Source organism: Ricinus communis, chromosome 6 (genome assembly GCF_019578655.1).
Source record: "Ricinus communis isolate WT05 ecotype wild-type chromosome 6, ASM1957865v1, whole genome shotgun sequence".
In the NCBI taxonomy this organism is placed as follows: domain Eukaryota; kingdom Viridiplantae; phylum Streptophyta; class Magnoliopsida; order Malpighiales; family Euphorbiaceae; genus Ricinus; species Ricinus communis.
In genome coordinates this window covers 28,256,957-28,280,533 of record NC_063261.1, presented here as the reverse complement: position 1 = coordinate 28,280,533, position 23,577 = coordinate 28,256,957, and the positions used below count along the sequence as shown (strand labels likewise).

At 27.7% G+C, this 23,577-nt stretch overlaps 1 protein-coding gene across 1 annotated transcript; it reads right to left on the bottom strand.

Annotated features, from left to right (window-relative positions):
- Window positions 1-111: 111 nt before the first annotated feature.
- LOC8280149 (caffeoylshikimate esterase) lies at window positions 112-3,004 on the bottom strand. Its single transcript, XM_002534470.4, has 8 exons — window positions 2,728-3,004; window positions 2,552-2,584; window positions 2,328-2,454; window positions 2,093-2,239; window positions 1,870-2,000; window positions 964-1,101; window positions 717-815; window positions 112-618 (listed from the first exon to the last, which is right to left on the bottom strand). Exons 1-8 carry the CDS (start codon window positions 2,728-2,730, stop codon window positions 343-345), a joined length of 954 nt encoding a protein of 317 aa, XP_002534516.2. The 5' UTR covers window positions 2,731-3,004; the 3' UTR covers window positions 112-342.
- Between the last annotated feature and the right edge of the window lie 20,573 nt (window positions 3,005-23,577).

Below are 23,577 nucleotides of genomic sequence, written 5' to 3'. Positions count from 1 at the left end.
TTAGCAATCAAATGTTTTAAGAGATTATGCCAAAGTTAATTGGTTAAATCTTTTCAACATCAAAGGGTTCTCATAGTCTTTCAGATAAATAGATATTTCAATGAAACCCAATTTACTTGAATATGCAAAACTAGGCATTCAATCGGGGAGCTATTGAAACAAATATTGTAAGTCTTTGTCCTGTCACATTGATATAAACTCTACACAGGATTAACATTCCTTCATAATTATCATGGTCTCCCTTAGGAACATTCAGTATCCAATCCTTTTGGTAGAACTTCTGTTTTCTGGCTAAAAAGCTAAAGCACTCTTCATAGTTAACCAACTTCTGTTTTCTGCCCTTTATTTTGACATGGACAAACAATCGTTTCTTTGTTTTAGCTCTCTCTCCAACCTTGTATTTCCTTGGGTAGCTCTCTTCTCTAGCCACTCGATAATGTCCTTAAAGACAATGTCAATGTTTTCCAATGGCTCTCCATATAGTAGACCATGCCACATTCCAGGGTATAGTTTGATTGTCTTGTCTGTGCTTGAAGCCACATTGAATAGTTGTGAGCTTACAGATTTATCTGTCACTCTGTCTTCTTCCCCATGTAGAACCATAAATGGAAACGAAACCTACACAAGAAATGTTAAAGAATAAATTTAAGTAAACCATTTCTGTATGTTTTAACAAAATGAATAGATCAAGAAAGATAAACAAAAAAAGAACAAACCTCTTCAAGCCTTTTCTCTATATTCCCTGTAGTTCTCAAAAGTTCATAGCCAGTTTTCAAGCGAGGACGACCTTTGTAGCAATATGGATTTGCTCTAATCTGAAAATTTGTTTATCAATGAATTCAAAGAAGAAGAAGATCCAAAAAGGAAAAAAATTAAAAAGTGAAATTTAAAGACTTTTCTTTTGGTATTTAAAGACTTTTTCTTGGACAATAAATAAAACTCAAAAAAGGGAAAGAAACCTACCTGTTGTCTGACTTGAGGTACTTTAAAAGCAACATCAATGATATCTTTTGAAGGGATTATTCTCCAAGTTGGAATAACATTGCAAAGCTTTGTGAGAACATTGATTACCACTGGATGTGGCTTCACATCATCTGCAAGCTGTACAATAAATAATTAATCTCTTTTTCAAGAAAGATTGCATCTAAAGATTAAACATGAATCTATTTTTCTTTTCTTTTTTGTCTTATAGTTTTCTTGAATCACAAGGACCCAACAATAATACTAATAATACCTAGGGCAGTCTTTAATTTAGAGAGTGAGATAGGGATTGAACTTTAACTACCAAACCATTAGATTATTACAATTTGGGTTTCATTTCTTGTTATAAGCTAAAACTATATTAACAATTGGAGGTTTCTTTTCTATGTGACTAAATGAGAGCAGAGGTGATTGTGATGTTTCAGTTGAAAACAGCATGTTCAAAGTGCTGACTCAAAGCAAAAAAAAAAAAAAAAACTCTTATTTTAGCCTATTCTATTACATGTTTGACAATTGCAGCCTGAATCTCATTTTATTCTCTATCTACCAACTAAGGTTGAAAATTCAGAAACAAAAGTAAATAAACAAATATTGACCCAGATAACAAATTTAACAGGAAAATAAAGAATAACAGGTAAATAAACATTTTATTCTCTATCTACTGCACTCACTTGCAGTTTCTTTAATTCTTTAATTTAAGAACAATATTATACATCCCTAACTAGAAAACACAATAAAAAGAATACAAATAAAAGCAGAGCAGGTAGACTAGATCCAAATTTGCAGGAACTTCACCTAATAACAGAAAAGAAAGGTACAATGGAAAGGACATAACAAATATATACTAAATATTTTTTTTCTTACAAGAAAAAAGAAGGACAAACCAACCTTGCACATGGGTGCCACCAGCACTGCTCCATCCCAAAAATTAGGCTGTTTTCTGTGTAAAAGAAGGGCCACTGCTCCTCCCATGGATTCTCCTAGCAAGTACCTCATCTTCCCTCTGTTCTCTTTCTTCTCTGTAAAAACAAATTACCTACTGTTATGTACTGATCATAATAAACATATGATTAAATAAAATAATCAGATAGGATTTTATGAAAAGTTTTACCACATATGCTTGTGAAATGCTCTGAGCAGTCTTCAATTATTTTATCCATACTTTCAACATACCCTTCTAATCCTGATGATTTTCCATGTCCTTCATAATCTATACCATAAACTGCAAATCCTTGGTTTGCTAGCCGATTCGCGGTACCTGATTTACATCATAATTAACTGGTGTTAGAAGTATTGTATTAAGATTATACGTATAATTGATGGATAAGTAATGTGTAGATATTAACTATTCATGGTGATACTGCATTCCATGGCATAACCATGGCAGATAAAGATCAGAGCTTTTGGTTCTTGATTCAGAGGAATCCATTGACATGTGAATAGCTTCAACTCTCTTGAATTCAATATAAACTCCTGGTAAAACAAAATCTCAGGATTTTCAGTTCTGAAAATTCATCAAGCATCATGGGTAACTCAATAACATGAACATGAATTCATCATTAATGCTAACCTCATCATACTTCAGGTTTCCTGCATCCCTCGCCTTCAAATAATGAAAACAAAAACAACAAAAAACAGACGCACCCAAATAAATAAACAAAAGAATACTAAAAACACAAAACCAAGAAATCAGTAGAAACAGAAGATGATGGTGGTGCTTCTAAAGAGAAAGAAATAAAGAGTTACCATGAAACTTTTATGGTCAGAAACTTGGAAGCCTGAACAATTGAAGAGGGCTTAATTTGTATGAAAAGAGAGAATTGTTTATGAGATATATATATTAATTTTCTAGTGCATGAAAGAGATAAATATGGGATTGGTATAAAAAGATATATATATATATATATAGAAAAGAGAACAAATTAAAATAGGTTATATGTATATAACAGACTCCTATCCAAATATATACAGACTGTAAGAACAGGTATTATGTATATATAGAGAGAGAGATGCGCATGCAATTCTGAGACACAGAGTTGAAGTCCCTTCCTCCATATAAGAAGCTTCCATTTATATATATTTTTCATTTATTTACTTTGTTCAAATCTTCATATTTCTTTTTATTTTTTATTTTGTTCTTTCTTTCAGAATATTGACTCGTAAATACTTCTTTCCCTAGGGCCTACCCACATTCGTATGAGAAATCATAACATTTATATAGAAAATTATGTATTATTTATTTTATGATTGAATATGAAATTGAATATGTTATATAAATATTTAGATATAATTTAAAGTGAAGGTGAAGTGTTTTTAGACAATAAAGTGCCTCCCTTGATTAAATTAGCTAAGTAATCCTGCTTTATTAGGAAGGTAAATGGATGGCTATCATCATGATTTGCTTACCTGTATCAAATAATTTTTATTTTAAATAATTGGGATTCTCCTTTTTCATTACCCTGGACCTGCAGATTGCTTTTTTTTTTTTTTTTTCTTGTTCTTTTAGTTTAAAAATAAATAAGGGTTGATTTAAATTTAAGATTTTATTTAAATTAAACTATATATTTATTGTCAACTTGACAATAAATATGGAATTGAGGTTTTCCCATATAGGGATTGAAAATGGAAGCTTAGATAATTGTCCACTTGCTACTAAACTAAAATACCTATTTTTTTAATCAATAAAAGAGAAGAAATGCCGGTCAGTAGTAACAATTTTTCTGAATGTGACCATATGAGTATGAATTTCTTTTAATTGCGAACTATTTATGAACTCGTATGTTTAAATTCGTCAAAATCAAAATGTGACTTAGATGATCTTATAGAAAACATAAATATTTCAATGTTGAATCCAAATTTTTATAATTTGGTGAAAGCATTGAAGTATTAAATTATTATTTCACATGATAGACGCCTATTTATTTAAAATGAAAAAATCTGAAATGTTAATTTTACTATATTTAATAATATAAATCTTACCTCAAATTTAAGATTTTGTTTAAATTAGAATAGAAATGGCAAAGGATAGAGTACCCGCCCATTTAAAGTTATTCGAATTTGAACTCGATTAATATATATATATATATATATATTTGAATTTATTTCAAACCCATTTAAAAATTATTTTTATTATCTAAAGTTGTTCCAAATTTAAATAGATTTACCCATATACTATCTGAATCCGATAAAAATTCATGTAATATATATAATTATTAAATAAACTTTATAGATATTTAAAATGGTAGCAGGTATCCTACCTGTTAAACATCTATTTATATAAATATTTGAATAATTAAACGAGTATTATTTATGGACCGTTTATAATTAAATTCTAAACTATATTAGCAAAAATTAATAAAAATAAAAAAATTACAAATGCTAAACCATATACTTTTAAATAAAAATTTATAATTTAATTTTTTTATTATTTTTATTTCATATATATATATATATATATATATATATTTTATTTAAACAGGTATTAAGTACTAGATTCGAGTATTCTATACTTATATTGTTTAAATAATTGAGTTCAAATAGCATGTAATCCGAAAGTTTAAATCTGAATTCGATCCAAATCTGATACAAATATTAAAATTTAACTCAAAATTTGTCCTAAACTAGTTTATAACTACCCATATCCGTTCTATTACAGTCCGATCCAATCGGGTAACTGAAATCTCCCAAGACAGAAGGAGTGGGTGCTTATACCTGAAATGTTAGGTATTATGCAAAGGTGACGATTAACACTGTGTAGGAAGGTGACGAATAAGGAGTTAACTCTGGAAAATTTTGCTGCGGTCATGCCTTGTTGTGGATAAGGCAACTTGCCTTTTCCTGGTAGACTTGTTAATTGTGGACCTTTTTTCCTCTCTTGAGCAGCCTTAATTTTGTATTCTCCATTTACTCCTCTTTAATAGCTTTCCTGGTCAATGGACCAAATTGTCCATAGGTAAATAAAATATAAATATCTTTTCAATTTTTAAATTCTTTTAAAATAATATTATGAAATTGATATGTAATTTAGTGTTATACTTTTTATAGAATTATAATTTATTATTTTATCCATAATAAATGATTATTAGTAATTTATACGTGCATTGCACGATTGTTATTATTATTTTAATTTATAAAATTAAATTATAGATATATAATTTAATAAAATATTAATATTAATTTATCAATTATATTGATATTACAATTTTTAGGATTAAGAATTTATTATATAATAAAAAATTAATTTATCATTAAATATTATATTAAAAATATAATTTAACATGTTATTTTCTAAAATTAGAATTATTATTTAATTAAAAAATTAATTTATTAGTTAATATAATATTAAATTATAATCAATATGGCATTTTTTAGAATAGAATTAGCATCATTATCTGATTAGAAAACTATTTATTAGTTAATATAATAGTAAAATGTAATAATTATTTTTTAGGAATTAGAGTCAGTATTTAATTAGGAATATAACTTATTAAATCAATAAATTAATAAAAATATTATTAAATTATCTATTGGCTTGAAACTCATGTGTCAAAAATAAGTAAACATATTAAACAGATTTTAAGTTTCAAAAATTAATATATATATATATACTAAAAATAGATTTCTTATTTCTTAATTTTGATTTTGATTTTTACATAAAGAAGTATTTATTAATTTTTATTAATGGATTACACATTTTTTTTCAATTTTTTAGAAATCAAATCAGAGGTTAAAGCTTTAAATTTAAGATTTTTTTATTTGAAATATAATAATTTATTTTTCATTTTATATAAAAAAACTCTATTTTTTTAATATGCTAATTGTAACTTAACAACTAACATGCTAACTATATCTATGATTAAAAAAAATATATTATAATTTTTTTTAAATAATTATTTTAATCAAAATAGTGGTATTCATTCTCACATTAAATTAAATTGATACCTCTTCAATAAAACTTATTGTGATTTGTGACAGTATAAGCGGGTCTTATCACTTATGAACATACGATTAAAACTTGTTCGGACATGCACGGACGGAGGAGACCGGCGGTGTGCCACACCAGACGGCAGCTTTGACTAGGTTGTTTCCCTTTTATTTTATTTCGTCAACAATTAAAAATTGGAGGGCTAGTGAATCGCAAGTGCGCTACCACTAGGGCCAGCCCTTTTATTAAATTAACTAATTTCTGCAATGGGTCCCTGTTTTTCATGGGTACAAAATGAACTCCTCCCCTTTGTATTAGCTCATTTAGGAGCATCGAAAGGGTCTAAAAATTAGATGAATTCAATGTTTAATATTCAGTTATAATTATATAGAACGACTTCTTTTAAATACTATTTATCTTATGGGATTTTGTATAATGTATGATTTAATCTCTATATTTTTTATTATATTAATTTTTTTTAAATTCTAATAAAACTAACTGTTATTTCTTCAGATGATTAAACTTATAATTTAATATTACAACTTGATCCTTAAATTTTTTATCAAGTATTAAATTAGTTTAAAATTAATTTTATTATCAAATTAGAACAAAATCTTATTTTTAGTATAAATTAATTTTAGTGTCTAATTAAAATAATAAATTTTACTTGTTTATATCTTTTATTTCTTTTAGTATAATTTAATTCTATGAAAATTTAAATGTATTATAAATATTTATTTTTTATTTAATGTTATTAAATTAATTTGCAGTTTAGTTTTAAATTCGTAAATAAAATAAATAGTTACAAGATATTATTTTTACTAGACACTAAAACTAAACTATATTAAAAATAAAAATTTTATTCGTATTAATTTCATTTGAATAGTTGATAAAAAGATATTATTTTTAACATACAAGATTAACATGATATCTTCATTGACAATGAATTTGTCAATTTAGTATCTAGATTATTTCACTAGATTAAAATATAATTATTTAATTTAATTTTTACTTTTTATATAATTTAACTATAAAATATAATAAAAAGAACAATAGAATGATATTTTTAACTAGAAATATTTTTTTATATCAATAATTAAAATTAAATTATATAGTAATGTACTAATATTATTGTAAATATAAGTAGTTTTAAAATGTTTAAACTGCTTGAATTAAATTGATTAAAAATAAAAAATTAGAGCAAAAAAATAATATTAAATTTATTATTTTAATTACACACTGAAACTAACTTGTTCTAAAAATAAAATTTTACTCTAATTTAATAATGAATTAATTTTGAATGAATTTGATATTTAATAATAAGTTTAAGGATCAAATTATAATATTAATTACCAGTTTATTCCTTGAACTAACATGAAAGGAGATAGTAGTTAGTTTTATTTAAATTCAAGAGGATTTTAATATAATATAAAAGATGTAAGGACTAACCCATATATTAGACCAAACCACAAGAGGTAAATAATATTTAACCCTAATATTATTAAGGTGATTTCTTTTCTTTTTATATAATTTTTTCAAGAAAAAAAAACTATTCTGATTGTAAATATTGCCTAGAAATCAAATATTTAATCACAATTTCACTCTTATTCTAAAATAGTCTCTATATTTACTATCAAATTAGTACATCAATTATATTTAATGAATAATTTTGATTGCATAATAAATAAGAATAAAAATCGTATAAAATGTAAACTACTTATACACTGTAGATATATTTATTTCAAATTATGGAGTTTATATGTTTAGTTGATAGATTAAGGAAAATGGGACACAATTGGAAAAACATGATTAATTTTGTGTGTATATGATTAGTAGGCCAAATATGGCACAAGGCTTGGTGGTACCTAATGAAGTTACCCATCCAAACAAGCAAGAAAATCAAAATACTTGCTTGTTTCTCATTCTTATTTGTTATTGTTTTTGTTAGCACCTAAGTGATGATTGATGTTTACTTATTGGTCTCTAACTATTTGTTTGACATGTAAAGATTAATGGGCATTATATAGTTTTTGGCCAATAGATATTGCTAGCCTTTTACTTAAAAAAAGAAAAAAAACCCCACATCAAAGCCAATGCCAAAATAAAGATAGTCATCTTAGAAAGGTTGATGAATATAGCCAAACTTCACTATAAAGTAGAAAAGAACATGACTCTTATCACATGTCCATTTAGCAAAAGCTTGATAGAAAAGGTCAAAATGTCACATTCTTTTAGTTTATGTCTCTTTTTGTGCTCACTTTCTCACCTCTAAATTCTCAATTCAGTAGCAGATTCTTTCTTACACTCCTTGGACTCGGTTGGGTTAATTCAATCCGCGGTCCTTGACTTTAGACCTTTTTTCATTACAGACCTTAAATCTTAATTTGTATCATAAAAAATTCTTATACTTCAATTTAAGTAACATTAAAATAATAATTTCACTTCACTTGATAAACTGATTTTAGCCCTTGAATTTTTCTTATTACAAAAGTAATTAAAAAAGATCCTATTTTTGGTTTTCCACTTTGCATTCTCAAAATGAGAGAATTCAATGATAATTTTTTTATATAAGAAACTTTTATTATTTCAAAATAATTATTGTTAAATAAATAAGTATAATCTCAATTTTTTATGGTAATACAAGTAAGAAGGAAATTATATATATATATAAAGCAAAACACATTTAAAATCTATTGGAAGTAATCTTTCAAAAAATTAAGAAAAGAATAAGTATTGGAGTGTTATGTTAGTTAAAATGTCATTGCAGGATATGATGATATTATGTGATGTGGTGGTGGAATAGGTTATCTTTTCTTTTTCTGATATTTTTTCTGTTTCGTGCATGAAGTACTCAAAATTGTCTACTTCCCTCATAGGGAATCATTCACTAATTTGGGTCCATTCTCCATTGCAATAATAGAGTGAGGATGGTATAGAATTGTCCTTTCTTTCTTTTTGTTCAATTATAGAACACTAAAAGAGCACACCCTTTTCAGTATTGAGACACTGAATATGGTATCAAAATTTAAGGGACATTTTTAATATAAGGGAAGTGAAAGAAATAGCATTGTAGGTGTGGTATAAGTGAAAGAAAAGAAAAGTCACATTAAGTTCTTATGATTTAGAAGTTTGATACTTTGAGGATGGTAGTTGATTTTGTTTTAATTTAGAATCTGAAATTTTCTCTAGTCACAATCAGCTCATATTATGAGTTTTTCCAATATTAGATTAAGCTGATTTTTGATGTATGGAATACGTTTTCTTTTTTAAATTAATCAACCGCAATCACATTTTGAATAAATAATTATACTATGAGAAAGATTTGTTTACAAAGTAGGAAATAAATCAACACATTTGAAGAGAGGAGATGTTGAACTCGAAATTTTAGCCCTTAGCACTAAGTACCTGACCACAAGACTAAGTACTTTTTGTTAATTAGACTTGAATTTTATTTAAATTTGAGATTTCATAATTTTAGGGGCAACTCCATCGCTACTTATTAGTTACTAATAACCTGGCTTCTGGCTAAATTAAATGTGAGTGTACCACAAGTGCTGATCCTCAAAGTGAAGTGAGATTATCAAGGAAACCATAATAATTCTAATAACCTATGAATAGTAGGGACCAACATAGAACATCTGATATCTGAAAATTAGCCATTGAAGCCTTGGGAAAAATGATAACAGGATTGCTGAAACTTGAACTGCAAACGAAATGCTAAGTCTGAAACTTGTCATATGATTAGAATTTGCTGTGGAAAATTGCAGTTCATGCTGTGTATTATAGTTGTTGGATCTCCATATTCATCTTACATCGAAGTCCAAATCTCTCTAAAACGGATATGTGGTTTGTTTTATGATAAAAGACTATCACATGATTTACTCCGTTAACAAATTAGTGTCAAATATGGTGGTAATGCTATTTATTGGCTATGATGTGATTTCATAGTTTTACAATTTCATATCCATATTTTCACACCCTATATTTTTTTATTTACCTCTTACATATCTCAATCAACTTATACAATTAGTATTTATGATTTGATATTAATATAATATGAGTCTTCAATAATAAATACTTTTATAATAATACTACATAATTATATATACCTAAAAAATTTATAGATATATTTGAAATTAATTTAAAAAATTCTTTTTTGATTTAACTATAAATAATAAAAAATATATTGTTATCATTTATTTTAAACCTAAAATAATTAGTTAGTTGTCAAAGTACTTGAAAGTAATTATTATATTAAAATCAAATTTAATTTGAAAAATACCTTATAAAATATTTATCATATTAATTTGATTTAGCACTAAAATATTAAAATAATAATACATAAAGTATAAAAATGTCATAAAGAAAACTCATAGGGTACAAAAAAGAATATTAAACTACATTAGAGTCAATAAATGGTATTAGCAGGATAAATCACACGATAGTTTTTTGTCACAAATCAAATCATAGACCCGTTTTTGTAAATGAGTGAAAGCATAACGTAGTTTTTTGTACTTATCTCTAAAAAGAATTACAATATTTATTATTTAATAAATTTTAAAAGATAAAATATTTTTATTTTGAAAAATAAAAAGATAAAATACTTCAATGAAAAAAGTAGGGGCTCTATTTACCTTTCTCTTCTTTCCCAAACTCTCTAACCTTCATTCAAAAGTAAAACCCTAAGAATGTCAGGTTCTAATTCATCTTCTTCAAGTTGCAGTTTGTGTAACTAAATCGTGCATTGTAGGTAAGGGCTCTAATCAAACTACATTTTTCAATTACAAATTGAAGATTTTAATGAGGATCCTTTAGCGAGGGAGAAAGATGGGGTTTCTCCAAAATCAAAATCTACTTTAAATTCCTTTCACATGATTCAATGAATTGTTCTTAAATTCCTTTCTGCTAGGAGAGGAAGCAAAGAGATTGCAAAAGGTGGCCAAAGGTGATGGTGGCTATAATGGTAGTGATGGTGATGGGTGGCGATGGATTTAAGGTGGGTTTTGAAAGTTAATCTTGAAATTGCTGCAGAGATGAGTGATTGATATTGTTGTAGGGTTGAAGCAACAACGTAAGGGGTGGATGAAGAGAAATTGTGGCGAAGATAGTGTTTCAACGATGGCAGAGGCGGTGATTTTATAAGACAAACCCATAATAATAAGGCAATGGCAAATAATTTCTTTTTTCAATTTCTCTCTAATTTCTAAATTCATTCTTTTTGCCATAGAATGAAAGAAAAGAAAAACAAAGAGAAAATTCGAGAAAATGGAAAAAATATTTAATGTTATATTTTAATTTCTTTTAGTTTAGTTCACTTGCCCACCAATGTACACTTTCTTAAATTTGGGGCAAACCCATCAATTTATCAAATATATGGAGTAATTACACTAAAATTAACTTTGGGTGATTTGAACCTAACAAACGAGTTCAGGGGGCAGATTGATACTTAAATCTCTCCACATTCGTCTGTTGCTTATGATATTTTATAAAGCAGCATGAAGTAACTAATTGTTATATCATGACTCCATTATTCAATGATTTCTCCAAGTTACATCACAGAATTTTACAGTTTATCATCGAGGATACCGATACATTAGGAACAATATCAAAACCTAATATTTAGCTACAATTTCCTGATTAGCGACCATTTAATAGGGTTTGATGTTAGGTAATTTCTGTAAATGCACATATCATAATGAGTAGAGCAAATATGAATATCGTTCTAATGAGGATATTAAAACCAAGTATCAATCCTAATTGTATTTCCATAATCTAATAAAATCGAATAATTTTAATAGAATAACTACTCAATTAATGAGAAAAGAAAACTTAAAGCTAGAATAATTTCTTTTAAAAAATTTAATAATTAAAAACTAGAGTCCATATTTGATTCACTAATTATTACTCAAATTACTGATCCTTTCACAATTCAAATTATTGAGCGTAAATCACTTAAATTAATTAGAGTATGTTTTCAGCTTATCTAAGAATACCAAAGTTAATTACAGTCTATTTTCATGGTCATATCAATTAATTAGCGTTCATTAAGTTCCTTAGCAATTTATTACTCTCCAAAGGATTCGTCTACTTTCGTGATCGAGGTTCCTAAGTTTTATAAGTTTATGAGTTGATAAATCACTCAACTCTCATTGTCTCTAATTTACCCAAAACACGTATTTAATCAGGCCTAAAATTAAGTATAAGAATAATTAAAAATAACTTATAAAATTAATTGAAAATTAATTCATTGAAAGGAAATCAAGATCCAAACAAGTAATAGACTAACTACATAAAATCAAACCCTAAGAAGAGTTTCATCGCACATTATTACTCAATACACAAAAATATCATTAAAGAAATCAAAGAAGAAAAAGAAATAGTTAATTCAAACTTTTCAATTTTTGTACAAATCTTCTCGATCTCTTTCAATGTGTCTTTATAAGTTTGTCTCGTTGATATGAATTTATTGAAAATAGCTATTTTTCTCTCTTTTTATATCCTAAACTCAAGGAAAACCTATTTTTTCATGAATTTCTGAGTTTTCTCTAAAATAAAAATCTTTCTTGCTCGACACCGCTTCCAGCACTACCATGTTATATCCTTCACTTTATAGCACGGCTTGGCACACGCTCATGTATAATCCCATGCTGAATTTTCACAATTTTTCAATTCGGACATAAGCGATCACGATTTCAAGCACACCCATATAATATCGTGCATCATACTCTACAGAATTCAGAGATAGACACGGCTTCCATCATAGCCGAATGTCAAGTCATATTTTCTGATTCTTCTTCCAACATACAATATAGCACAAGCATCCTATATATATTCATGATATAGCTTCCCTTTATCATTTAGAATTTTTTAAAATTTTTCTAAAAAAAATTATTAAAATTAAATACAAATTTCTAAATAAATTAAAAATAAATAAAATAATAAAATAAAAATATAACTTAAACAAACTCCTAATTAGACCTAAATCCTTCTTAATTAATATTAACTATTTATTCATAATTTATTAAAATTCAACCCAACAGTATATGTATAATTACACGCAACATTTGACAAAAAATTATAAATTTTATTGACCTTAGGCCTACCCTTAAATCAATAAATAGAATAACTCATAAAATCCAAATCTAGTGTAAACGGTTACAAGATAAATTTTGATTGCGTCATAGATGCAACAATAAAATCATGGAGTCATATAAAATTTCTATTCATCCGGACGAGTAATGAATTATATAATAAAAAATAATTATTTCTTATTGTCGCTATAAATATAATAACATATCTAATTTTTAAAAATAAATAATTTATACCGGTTGAATTAAATTTGAAGTGTGCACTTACGAAATAATTGTGTAATGTTTTTATGCCATTTCAAGTGTGTGATATATAATCATTCCTTCAATTGTAAATCATCACAAAATAATATGACATCAAAATAAATTGTAAATAATTTGCTATAACCCTTTTCAAATAATTCCATTAAAAATCTTTTGCTGGACACAGAAGCATCTATCAAAGTCAAACACATTCAATTAATGTAATTTTGTCATTTCCACAGCTAATAAATTACAAAGATCCAGTCTACACTTATTGATGAGGCTCGATCGCGGCTTGATCCCATCCAAATACATAAAACTATCATAGATAAGATAACCAATTTAATATGGTCTAATCCGTCCAGATTTTTTTTTACATTTTTAAAATAAAAAAGTCTTTTATTAATAATGATGAATAAAGATAATTTGTGTAAATTTAACCACATTCAAGAAATACATATTATTTTTACTATAAATATGAGCTTTTCCTATAAACTTTATTGATCGTGTTGATGAATCTTGACTACGTTTGATGCATCGGCTAGAAATATATTCTACTTGATAGTTTACCGAGACATAAATCTAATTCAGTATTTGTTTGATGAGTCTTTAAACGAGTTTGATTTTTTTAAATATTAGACTCAAATTCATCTTAATTTCCACGAGGAAAGAGAAAAGAATTTCTATAAAGAAAGACAAACAAATTTTTGTAAGGAAAAAAAGACTAACTCCTATCAAGAAACACAAAATATAACACTCATACTATTCATCAATAAAATTAACAAATAATTAAGAATAGTAAAATTAACATAAGATCCTAAACAAATTTTCAACTAAATAAATTTATCTTTATTCTTGGAAAGCCATGGTTCATCTTTAAATATTAAAACCTTAATAGTCATTGAATTTTCTTCTATATATTTTTAATTTACTATTTTTTTCATATTTATTATTGAAGAAATATAAGAGATTTTGTTATTAAAATCTATAAATTTTGAGCAACTCATATAAATAAGATAAAAATGATTAGTTATTATAACTAAAAAAAGACTACTAAAAAAAAAAAGAAAAAAGAAATAACTAGCGAAAAGTTAAAATTAATTATCGTCGATGGTATAAAAACCGGCCGACAATAACGAAAAAATAGAGTCTATAGACATGAGAAATTTTATGTTTTATATATATTTTATCGTAATAAATATATATAAAGTATATATATATATATATATATATATATATATATATATATATATATATATATATATATATATATATATATATATAATGTAATTTATTTATTAATATATTTATAAATTAAGAAAAATATCTTTAAACTCTTTTAATACATATAATCCGAGTTTGAACGGATAAAGGAATCTTGGAGAATCAACTGAACCTGACCGGATGATGTTAATCCAAAAGGAAATTCAAGGTTCATACTGATGCAGCATTTGAAAGTTTCAACCAATATAAAGAATTGAAGGTCAATAATAGGAACAACATGCATCTATTATATTTTAGAGTGTATCGTCTAGAATTATAAAGAAATTAATTGTCTATCTATGCCTTAAAGCAGACCATTATTATTATTATTTCATATATATTTCTATCAATTTAAGAAATTAAAATTTCATTCTTTATTCTAAAGAAATATTATATGTATAAAATTTTGACTAATAATAATTAATATATAACAAAAATTTACAATATCACGACTAAATCCAATATTTTAAAATTTTCTTCTAATAGAATATGTAATTTTATGATTTTTTTCTTTTCTTAATATAATAATAAAATATAATTAAAATTCTATTTTTTAGAATTAAGTCGTTATTTAACTAAATAAAACTTTATTTATTAATATATTAATTTTATTTGTGAATTAATAATACAATAACATAATAATCACATAATTACTATGTCAAAATTAAGCTCATCTATCAAAATCATTAATATATATTAGGATTCTTTTAAAACTCAACCTTTATATATTAGTGGTCCACTTACGTGTTGTATATTATTATTTTAATTATATTTTTAATTTAAAATTAGAACTACATTTTCTCCTCAATATATAAATAAACTTGTAACAAGTTAAAACAATGCTGCATAATATATCTCTTAGCCACGTAGAATGACTAATTCTTTTATAGGAAAATATTTCTAGTGTTAAGGTAATGTTAAAATCCTCTTTTATAGGAGATTCATCTTTACATAAGTTTATTTATGATTTATAAAATTTGTATTAATTATTTGTGCAATTATAAGTAAATAAATTTAATATATTATTAAAAATTAAGATTCATATATATTTATAAAATATATTAATATGACTAAATAATTAAATAATATATTATAATTATATTTAGCAAATACTTTTTATTATGACTTATTCTTTTTGTTTTTATATTAAAAATTAAAAAATTAAATTTTTTAATTGTAATATTATATTTAAGTTAAGATATCTAAAATATACTTAAGCTATTATCATTATTTAGAATAAATAAAATTAAATGAGAGTCTGATAATTTACTTTTTAAAATTTTTTAAAATATGTAAAAGTTGTCCAAATTATTATAAAAATTCTACAAAACTTTTATGTCTAAATCATATCAATTATTTTGGAATTATCATTAAAGTTTAATGATACTATTGAATAAATAAATTTTAATTTTGGATTTTTTTATTCTTCATTTTTTTATTTCTTTTTATCATTAAGAAATTAAATAAATAACTCATAGTAAATTTAACAATTATTTGCGATGGTTAGAAAAATATGCTACTAAGAGAATAATAGGGCAACAATTTAATATCATTCTCTGCAAATTCATATCTTAGATTGATTTTACATTGCAATGGTTTTAAATACTGTTAAACTAAGAGTTATTTTCTTGTCTCTCTAATAAGTGTTTGATTGTCTTGCTCTTTTGGATGTTTATTTCGAAAAGTTATTTAGCTTGTTTTTGCTTAAAAGTCTTTCTTTGTACATTTAGAATCCTTTCATGGCATCGTCATCAAAACAAAAACAATTAGTAGTAGAGCTTTACGCTCGGCTGTATTTAGAAGAGGAGGATAAGGAGGGTATTGTTTTTGACACCCCGGAACAAGAAAACGACCAACACGAGTTTCCAATGGTGTCTGTTGGGTCGCTTCTTAATAGATAGAGTCTTTATATGTTACAGTTTTTCCATGAATTGTATATTGCTAGAGTAGTAATGGGGGGACTATGGAATTTTGACCAACATCTGTTGATCACTCATAAGTTGAATGATAGAGAAATCCTTATCCAGGTTCCTCTATTTCATGTAGCTTTCTGGGTGCAAGTTCACGACCATCCTTGCAGCTTTATGTTAGAACGAATTGCTAAAAACATTAGGACATCCCTAGGCAAGTTTCTTGTCTCAGATACAAATAACTTCACTGGCATTTGGAGGTCATATATGAGACTTCGGGTTGAGTTGGACATCAGGAAGCCACTAAAACACATACTAAAGTTGAAGAAGACGGATGGTGAATGGATATGGGTTACTTTTAAATATGAAAGACTTCCAAGTTTTTGTTTCTTATGTGGCATTATTGGTCATTTTGACCAGTTTTTATGAGTTATTTTACAATTTGCCTGATAAGTCTGTTGAGAAGCCATTTTATCCTTCTTTGCGTGCAACTGGACGTCGGTAGGTTCAAAACTTCGGTGAACATTGGCTTCGATCGAAGATTTCTTCAGAATTTGAGGAGAAAACTATGGAAGGTGATGCCAAAATCCTAAAATTAGGCAACTCTGGTGTCGAGGGGCATGCAGTTGATCGTGGAGTAACTTATGCAGTTTCCTTTGATAAACACGACATTAGTGGACGTGTCTCTGGTAAACTTAATAAATATGGTAAGCAACATGTATGTGAGGCTGAGATAATTTATTATACTCGCACACCAAATCTTAACTGTTAAAAATTTAAACATTTGATTGTCAAATTTTAATAATTTCATGTACTATTTTTGTAATTATTCAGCTTCTTTTATATAGGTGATTGGTTTCATACACTTAAATGTTAATAATTTATAATTTCATATAAACAACTAGTTCTTCTTAGTGTTTACACCAAACTCAGTACTTGCCCAAACCCATTAAATTTGATCAGGCCTATAGAGATAGCCTATTTAATTTTTATCAAATCCTAAAGGCCATGGCTTTTTGGTCCATATCAAGATTTCTGACTCATGAGTAAATCCTTAGTCTACTGGACAAGAGTTACTTTGATAATCCTTAAAGATTATTGACATATGAAAAATGAGAAAGCAGGAAGGTGGGGAGTCAATTACCAAGTCTTCTAAAAGCTTGAAGCATATTCTTGTGAAGTGAGGAGAAAGAAATACAAGCATCAACAATTGAGAAAATTGTGCGAAAATGAAGAATATTTAAGACAGAAAAAGTACCTTGGAGTAAAATAAGGCTAGAAAGTTAAGAAGAGTAAGAAAGCGAGCAAGAAAGATATATCCTTATTAACATGTTCAAAATATAAAAAGAAATAGTAAATTCTCTCAAGGTGAGGAGTTAATTGAGTATCAAGCCAATGATAAAGAATATTCTATAGTACCTCTCAAGTCATAAAAGTTTAAATACTTAATTGTCAAATCTTAATAAGTTTACACACCATTTGTAATTATTTGTTACTTTTTTCTTTTTTCCTCTAAAAGTTTTTTTAGTTATAATAAATACCCAAATCATATATTCATCTTATTTGTATGAGTTGGTTAGAGTTTATAGAATTTAATAGCAAAATCTCTTATATTTCTTTAGTAAATTTTGAAAAATCAAATAACAAATTAAAGATGCATGGAAAAAGATTCCTGACTAGGTTTCAACATTTGAAGATAAATCAAAACTTTCCAACAATAAAGATGAATTTATTTGGTTGAAACTTCATTTAGGATCTTTTGTTTGTTAATTTATTGATAAAATATTATGAGTCTTTTGTTTTATCTTCCTTGATATGAGTTTATTTTGTTTGTCTTCCTCTAAGGAAGTTTGTTTGTCTTCTGTCATAGGAGTTAGGATGAGTTTGAGTCAAATATTTAAAAGTTTAGATTCGTTTGAAGATGATATTCAAAAGATGAGACTTGTTTAAAGACTTATTAAACGACAATGAAGTAGATTCGTGGCACAATGTAGCCACCAAGTATGGAATGTGTTTTTTACTGATGCGTCAAATGCAACCAAGGTGTTGTATATGATTGTTCCATCAACATGATCAATGAATTTCAGAGAAAAAATCCATATTTTATAATAAGATTAGTATGTATTTCTTGAACGTAATCAAGTTTACTTGTCTGTGACAAGTTATACTTGTTAATCATTATTAATGAAAGGCTTGTTTTATTTTTTAAATTTTTTTAAGAAAAGAAAAGGCCCAATTAGCTGAGTTGAGATAATTATTTGTTAAATAAAAATATGATATTTAATCGAAGAAAAAGGGAAAAAAGAGAATTTCAGTATTTCACCTCGAATAATTTTTCTCTCTTTAATTTTCAAAATAATACAATGATAATAAAATATTCAAAATTTTAAGATTTTTGTTATATATGATATAGAAAGAACAATGGACAAAGGGTCAATATGCTCCTTGAACTTGTAGCAAAAAGTCAAAAAGACTCAATTTCATTTTTTTCTAACAATTGCGCCCATAATTTCTATTTTAATGTCAAATAAATCCAAATTTTCACCATATTCAATGCTCGCATTATACGCATTTGTCAAAGAGTGTTTATTAATAAAATTAATTTTATTAATGTTAATTGGTTTATTCATATGTTAGATGAAGACGGTGGGGTGGTAGTAGTGAATATAGAGATGCGATAATAGTGGAAGCAGAGCAATGATAGTGGCAATATTGTAAGGAAAAAAATAATTGACTAAAGAGAAAATAAATAGAAAATATAAAAATATTTTGTTATCTAAAAAGAAAAGAAAACAAAGAATAAATATTTTAATATTATTTTAATGTATCAATGGAAAGTGATATGCATGCCTAAAGATGCGCTAAAATTTGGATTGATTTGTCCCTTAAATAGAAGTTGTGGGTTTAATTATTGAAAAAATATTAAACTAATTTGATCCAACAATACAAGTTCATAGGGTATTGTGAGCAAGGCTATTTTCTCAAGAGCCAGGCCCATTAGTAGTAGTGACCATGTTAATGTGTCGAAGGTTATTTCGTCCGTACTAGACTCGATTCAAATTGAGCTGTCTGAGAAAGGGTCCCAAGGGATCACGACAACTGCAGTGGCCACAAATTATTAGAGAAGATTGAGAGTTGCTACCCGAATAAAATAACTGAAACCAATAGAGAAGGGCGAAGGATGACGGCTCGGATTCCTCACAGAGAGCCTAACTTCCGCTTTCCCTAAATTAGAGATATGGGTTTAGAAAGTTAGGTACATATTGGGAAGGAATTAGATATCCAGCACGCCTGGACATATAGTCCAGCCTCCATTAGAGTCTAAGACTTTTGGTTTCCCTAATTGTACAAACGAAGCTTGGTTACTATCCATTTTATTTTGATGACATTTTATTGTATTATCTAATCATACATAAAATGAGGCAAAGAAGTTACTAATTTAGAATCCATCTACTTATGTGGAAGGCACATTGATGCCACTAGACCTAAGGGAGGTATGTTGGTACATTAAATTTCATCTGATATTACAAGGTGACCGAATAGAATCAATTTTATTAAGCATGTAGATGCCAAGTTTATTTTATGTTTAAGCAATTAGGTGAATAAAACATGGGAGGCGGGAGACTCATATTGGTGAATTAATTTATTTTAGTAAGCATGTGAGGTGATCAATCAACCTAAGTCCAGTTTACCTTTAGCATGTGAGGTGTGATATAAACATACCAAAGCAATAATAACACAAATATAAAGCAAAGGAAGGAAGGAATTAATAGGATACAAAATGGATAAGCTTAACCTATGTGGGCTTAACGAAAACCCATGAAGGGTAAGCTTAACCTACGTGGGCTTAATAAAAGCCCATGTAGGGTAACCCCACGTAGGGTGAGGTTGCAAAAGCCTTAAGACTTCTATTTTTAACTATTCTTCAATGGAGAACTCCCAACACTCAATGAAAGCAATATATATAATAAAAATAGTGATTAATATGCATAAAAGGAAGTTAAATGTCATAGATTAGGCCCTCGGGGTAATACCCTTGATGATTTTCAAAGGGTAAAGAGACTTTGAATGAAGGAAAAGAACTCTTAAGCTCATAAGCACACCAAGGGACTCCTACAACTCCTAGACCTCGTGAAGATATCTGCAAAACATAAACTTTCAGCATGTAAAAAGAGGTGTTGTTTCTTTGGTAGACTTAGTTTGGAAATGGATGCCGAGTGGGTAAAAATGAGGTTTTTGAATATTTTAAGTGGGTCAAAGTGAGGGCTTAAGGTAGGTGGAGTGTTTAAAGTTGTTCAAATATAGCCCAAGAAGGTCTTTTTAGGGGTTTTGGAAGTGGTTTTTGGGGTATATTGAATATGGGTTGGTGGTTTCACAAGTATGAAGGTGTTTAGAGAAGTAAGGGATGAAGCTTTTTTTAAGATTTTTTATGAGGAAGAAGATGGCTAGAATTATTAAAGATGATGTAGAGATTAGGGTTTGCTATTGTTGTTTTTGGTAAGAGAGTTTGGCTAGTTGTCTTAGGATTTTGTATAGAGAATAAGATGGTTACATATGATAAAATGAGGGTTTTTAGGGTTTAAAGAGGTGGTTGGTAATAACAGTTTGCCCCTTACTTTCGCAAATGATTTCTTTGAATGGTTTTTCCTTGTAAAATCAGTTCTAAAAGAATGAGTTTGAATTAAAGTAATTATGGGTGAGATATTACCTATTGAAAACCTTTAGACTTGAATTTTCTTTTGCTAAGGCAGGAAGCACCACTTCACTCCTATTAATAAAGGTTGTTTTGCAAAGAAAACATTATCTTACCACTTTGATTGGTTAGTAAGACAGGAAGCACCACCTCGCTGTTGAGAAATGAGCCCTTATAAGGAAGACACCATCTTGCCCTAGGATAGGAGGCACCACCTTGCTATTTGTTCAAATTACGGGAGACACTATCTCACTGATTTTGTTGAAGTTGTAGGAGACACCATCTTGCTACTACGTTGATAAAGAAGTCCATGTAGAGAAGACACCATCTTGCTCCTAGGATAGAAGGAACCACTTCGCTATTACTTAAGTTATTAGGTAGAACAAGCGGCACCACCCTATTGTCTTCTTTTATTGCAAGAGACATCATGTCATTGTTGGTGTGATTGTTTCTATATGATAATTGCTTAGTAGAACATGAGGCACCATCTCACTGTCTGTACTTATTATGGGAGACACCATCTCGCAGTTTGTATGACTGCTTGTGGATGAAATATTTATTACGGGAGATACCATCTTGTCGTTTATGTGATTATTTATGATGAATTTATGAATAGTGCGGGCAGTTTTGCCCCCTTTCTTTAGAAAGTGAACAAACTGAAGTGGAACATAACAACTATCTACAAAGAAAAATTAGCCTCAATAGTGGTATCCTTAGCTTGGGTTAGTGGAAATGAATGAATAACGTGAATTTAGACTGGGAGGCAATGATTTGATTACCTGAGAGGTAATGGACTGTTTGAGTTATGCTCGTGAGGTGCTTTGTATCAAGTAATGTTTATTCATGAATGAATGTATGCATGGTATGCAATGATAGCTTAGTAAATATGTGTATGTGTGTTTGCTTGGTCAAGTGGCAATAAGAACTGCTCGATAATGGTAGCATCACTATTGTCTGATCCTTTTGTTGGTGTCTTTATTCAGTGGATGCTTGGCGCTATGTTGCCTTAAATAGATACCCTTACTTGTACTGGATTTGGGATTATCGCTTACTTAATGGCAATGAAGCATACATCATGCACAGATGCATATAAGGAAGAGTCATTAAACATATATTTTCATCAGAAATACCATTATGATTGGTAGTTTAAATACGAGATATAGCCCCTATATACGAGCGAGTTAAACCTTGAAGATGTGCCAATATTGTTTAAGCATGCGCGATGTCAGATTCTTCTATCATTGCTCGTCTGACATCAGTTAAGCTCCTATTTGTCTTGGCCACAATTTGTGGAGGAGAGAATGATTGTCTCTAATGCAAATTGCTCATTTATCAAGTGTTCATTGCTTCCATATCTTTTTTTTTCTTTTTTCTTTTTATCATATTTATTTTTTTATATTATATATTATATTTTTCTTTATGCATGCTCTAATTTTTTCCTAAATTGCGCTTTTTGAGTTTTCGATTTACCTTTATTTTTTTCCAGATTGCCCTTTTACGAGTTCTTAATCTAGCAGTCCAGCTTTAGTTTTTAGCTAATCCGTCCCTTTAGGGGTTTTCAACTTAACATGCTTTTCTGTTTGTGATTCTCTCTTTTTGTTATTACTTTTTTTTCTCTTTTTTCTGAGAGTATGGTGCAAAAGGAGTGGGAGCTACTTACTCCCTGATTGCTTCTCACAATGATTCTTAGTTGATGTTTACGATTTCTTGTTGCGTCTGCCTGCAAGATATTTTGCACTTTTATTAATTTAATGTGATGCCATCAAACTATTCATTACCAAGTCTTCTAAAAGTTTGAAGTACGTTCTTGTGAAGTGAGGAGAAAGAAATACAAGCATCAGCCATTGAAAAAATTGTGTGAAAGTAAAGAATATCTAAATGTGAAGAAAGTAGTTGAGAAAAGCAGAACGTAGAGTGAAATGTGGCTAGAATGTTGAGAAGAGTAAGAAAGTGAGCAAGAAAAATACATCATTATCTACATGTTCAAAATATGAAAAGAGACAGTAAATTCTCTCAAAGTAAGGAGTTAATTGAGTATCAAGCCAATGATAAAGAATATTCCATAGTATCTCTCAAGTCATAAAGTCCATAAATAGGCAAGGACCTCCTAGTGAGCAAACCTCAACCAATCAAACAAAAAATAGACCTAAAGTTTATAAACATTATATTTACATTTATACTTAGATTAGAAAAAAAAATAATTCTTAATATGGTCAAGAAATACTTAATCATTGATTTTCAGTACGATCGAAGCTATCAAGTGTGCCTCAACATTCAATTGCTTCCTACAAGTCATTTACTTTATACAATTAAATTCTTGAAACTTTCTAGTTATTATTTCAGTGTTATATTTATTATAATTAAGTTCTTTAGCTTATATTTCACATAATCGCTTTTAGCTTATAGTAGTTTAGCTCTTAGCTTGATTCCTTAATTTCATTTCACATTCCTAATTCGTTAATCATATATTCCTAG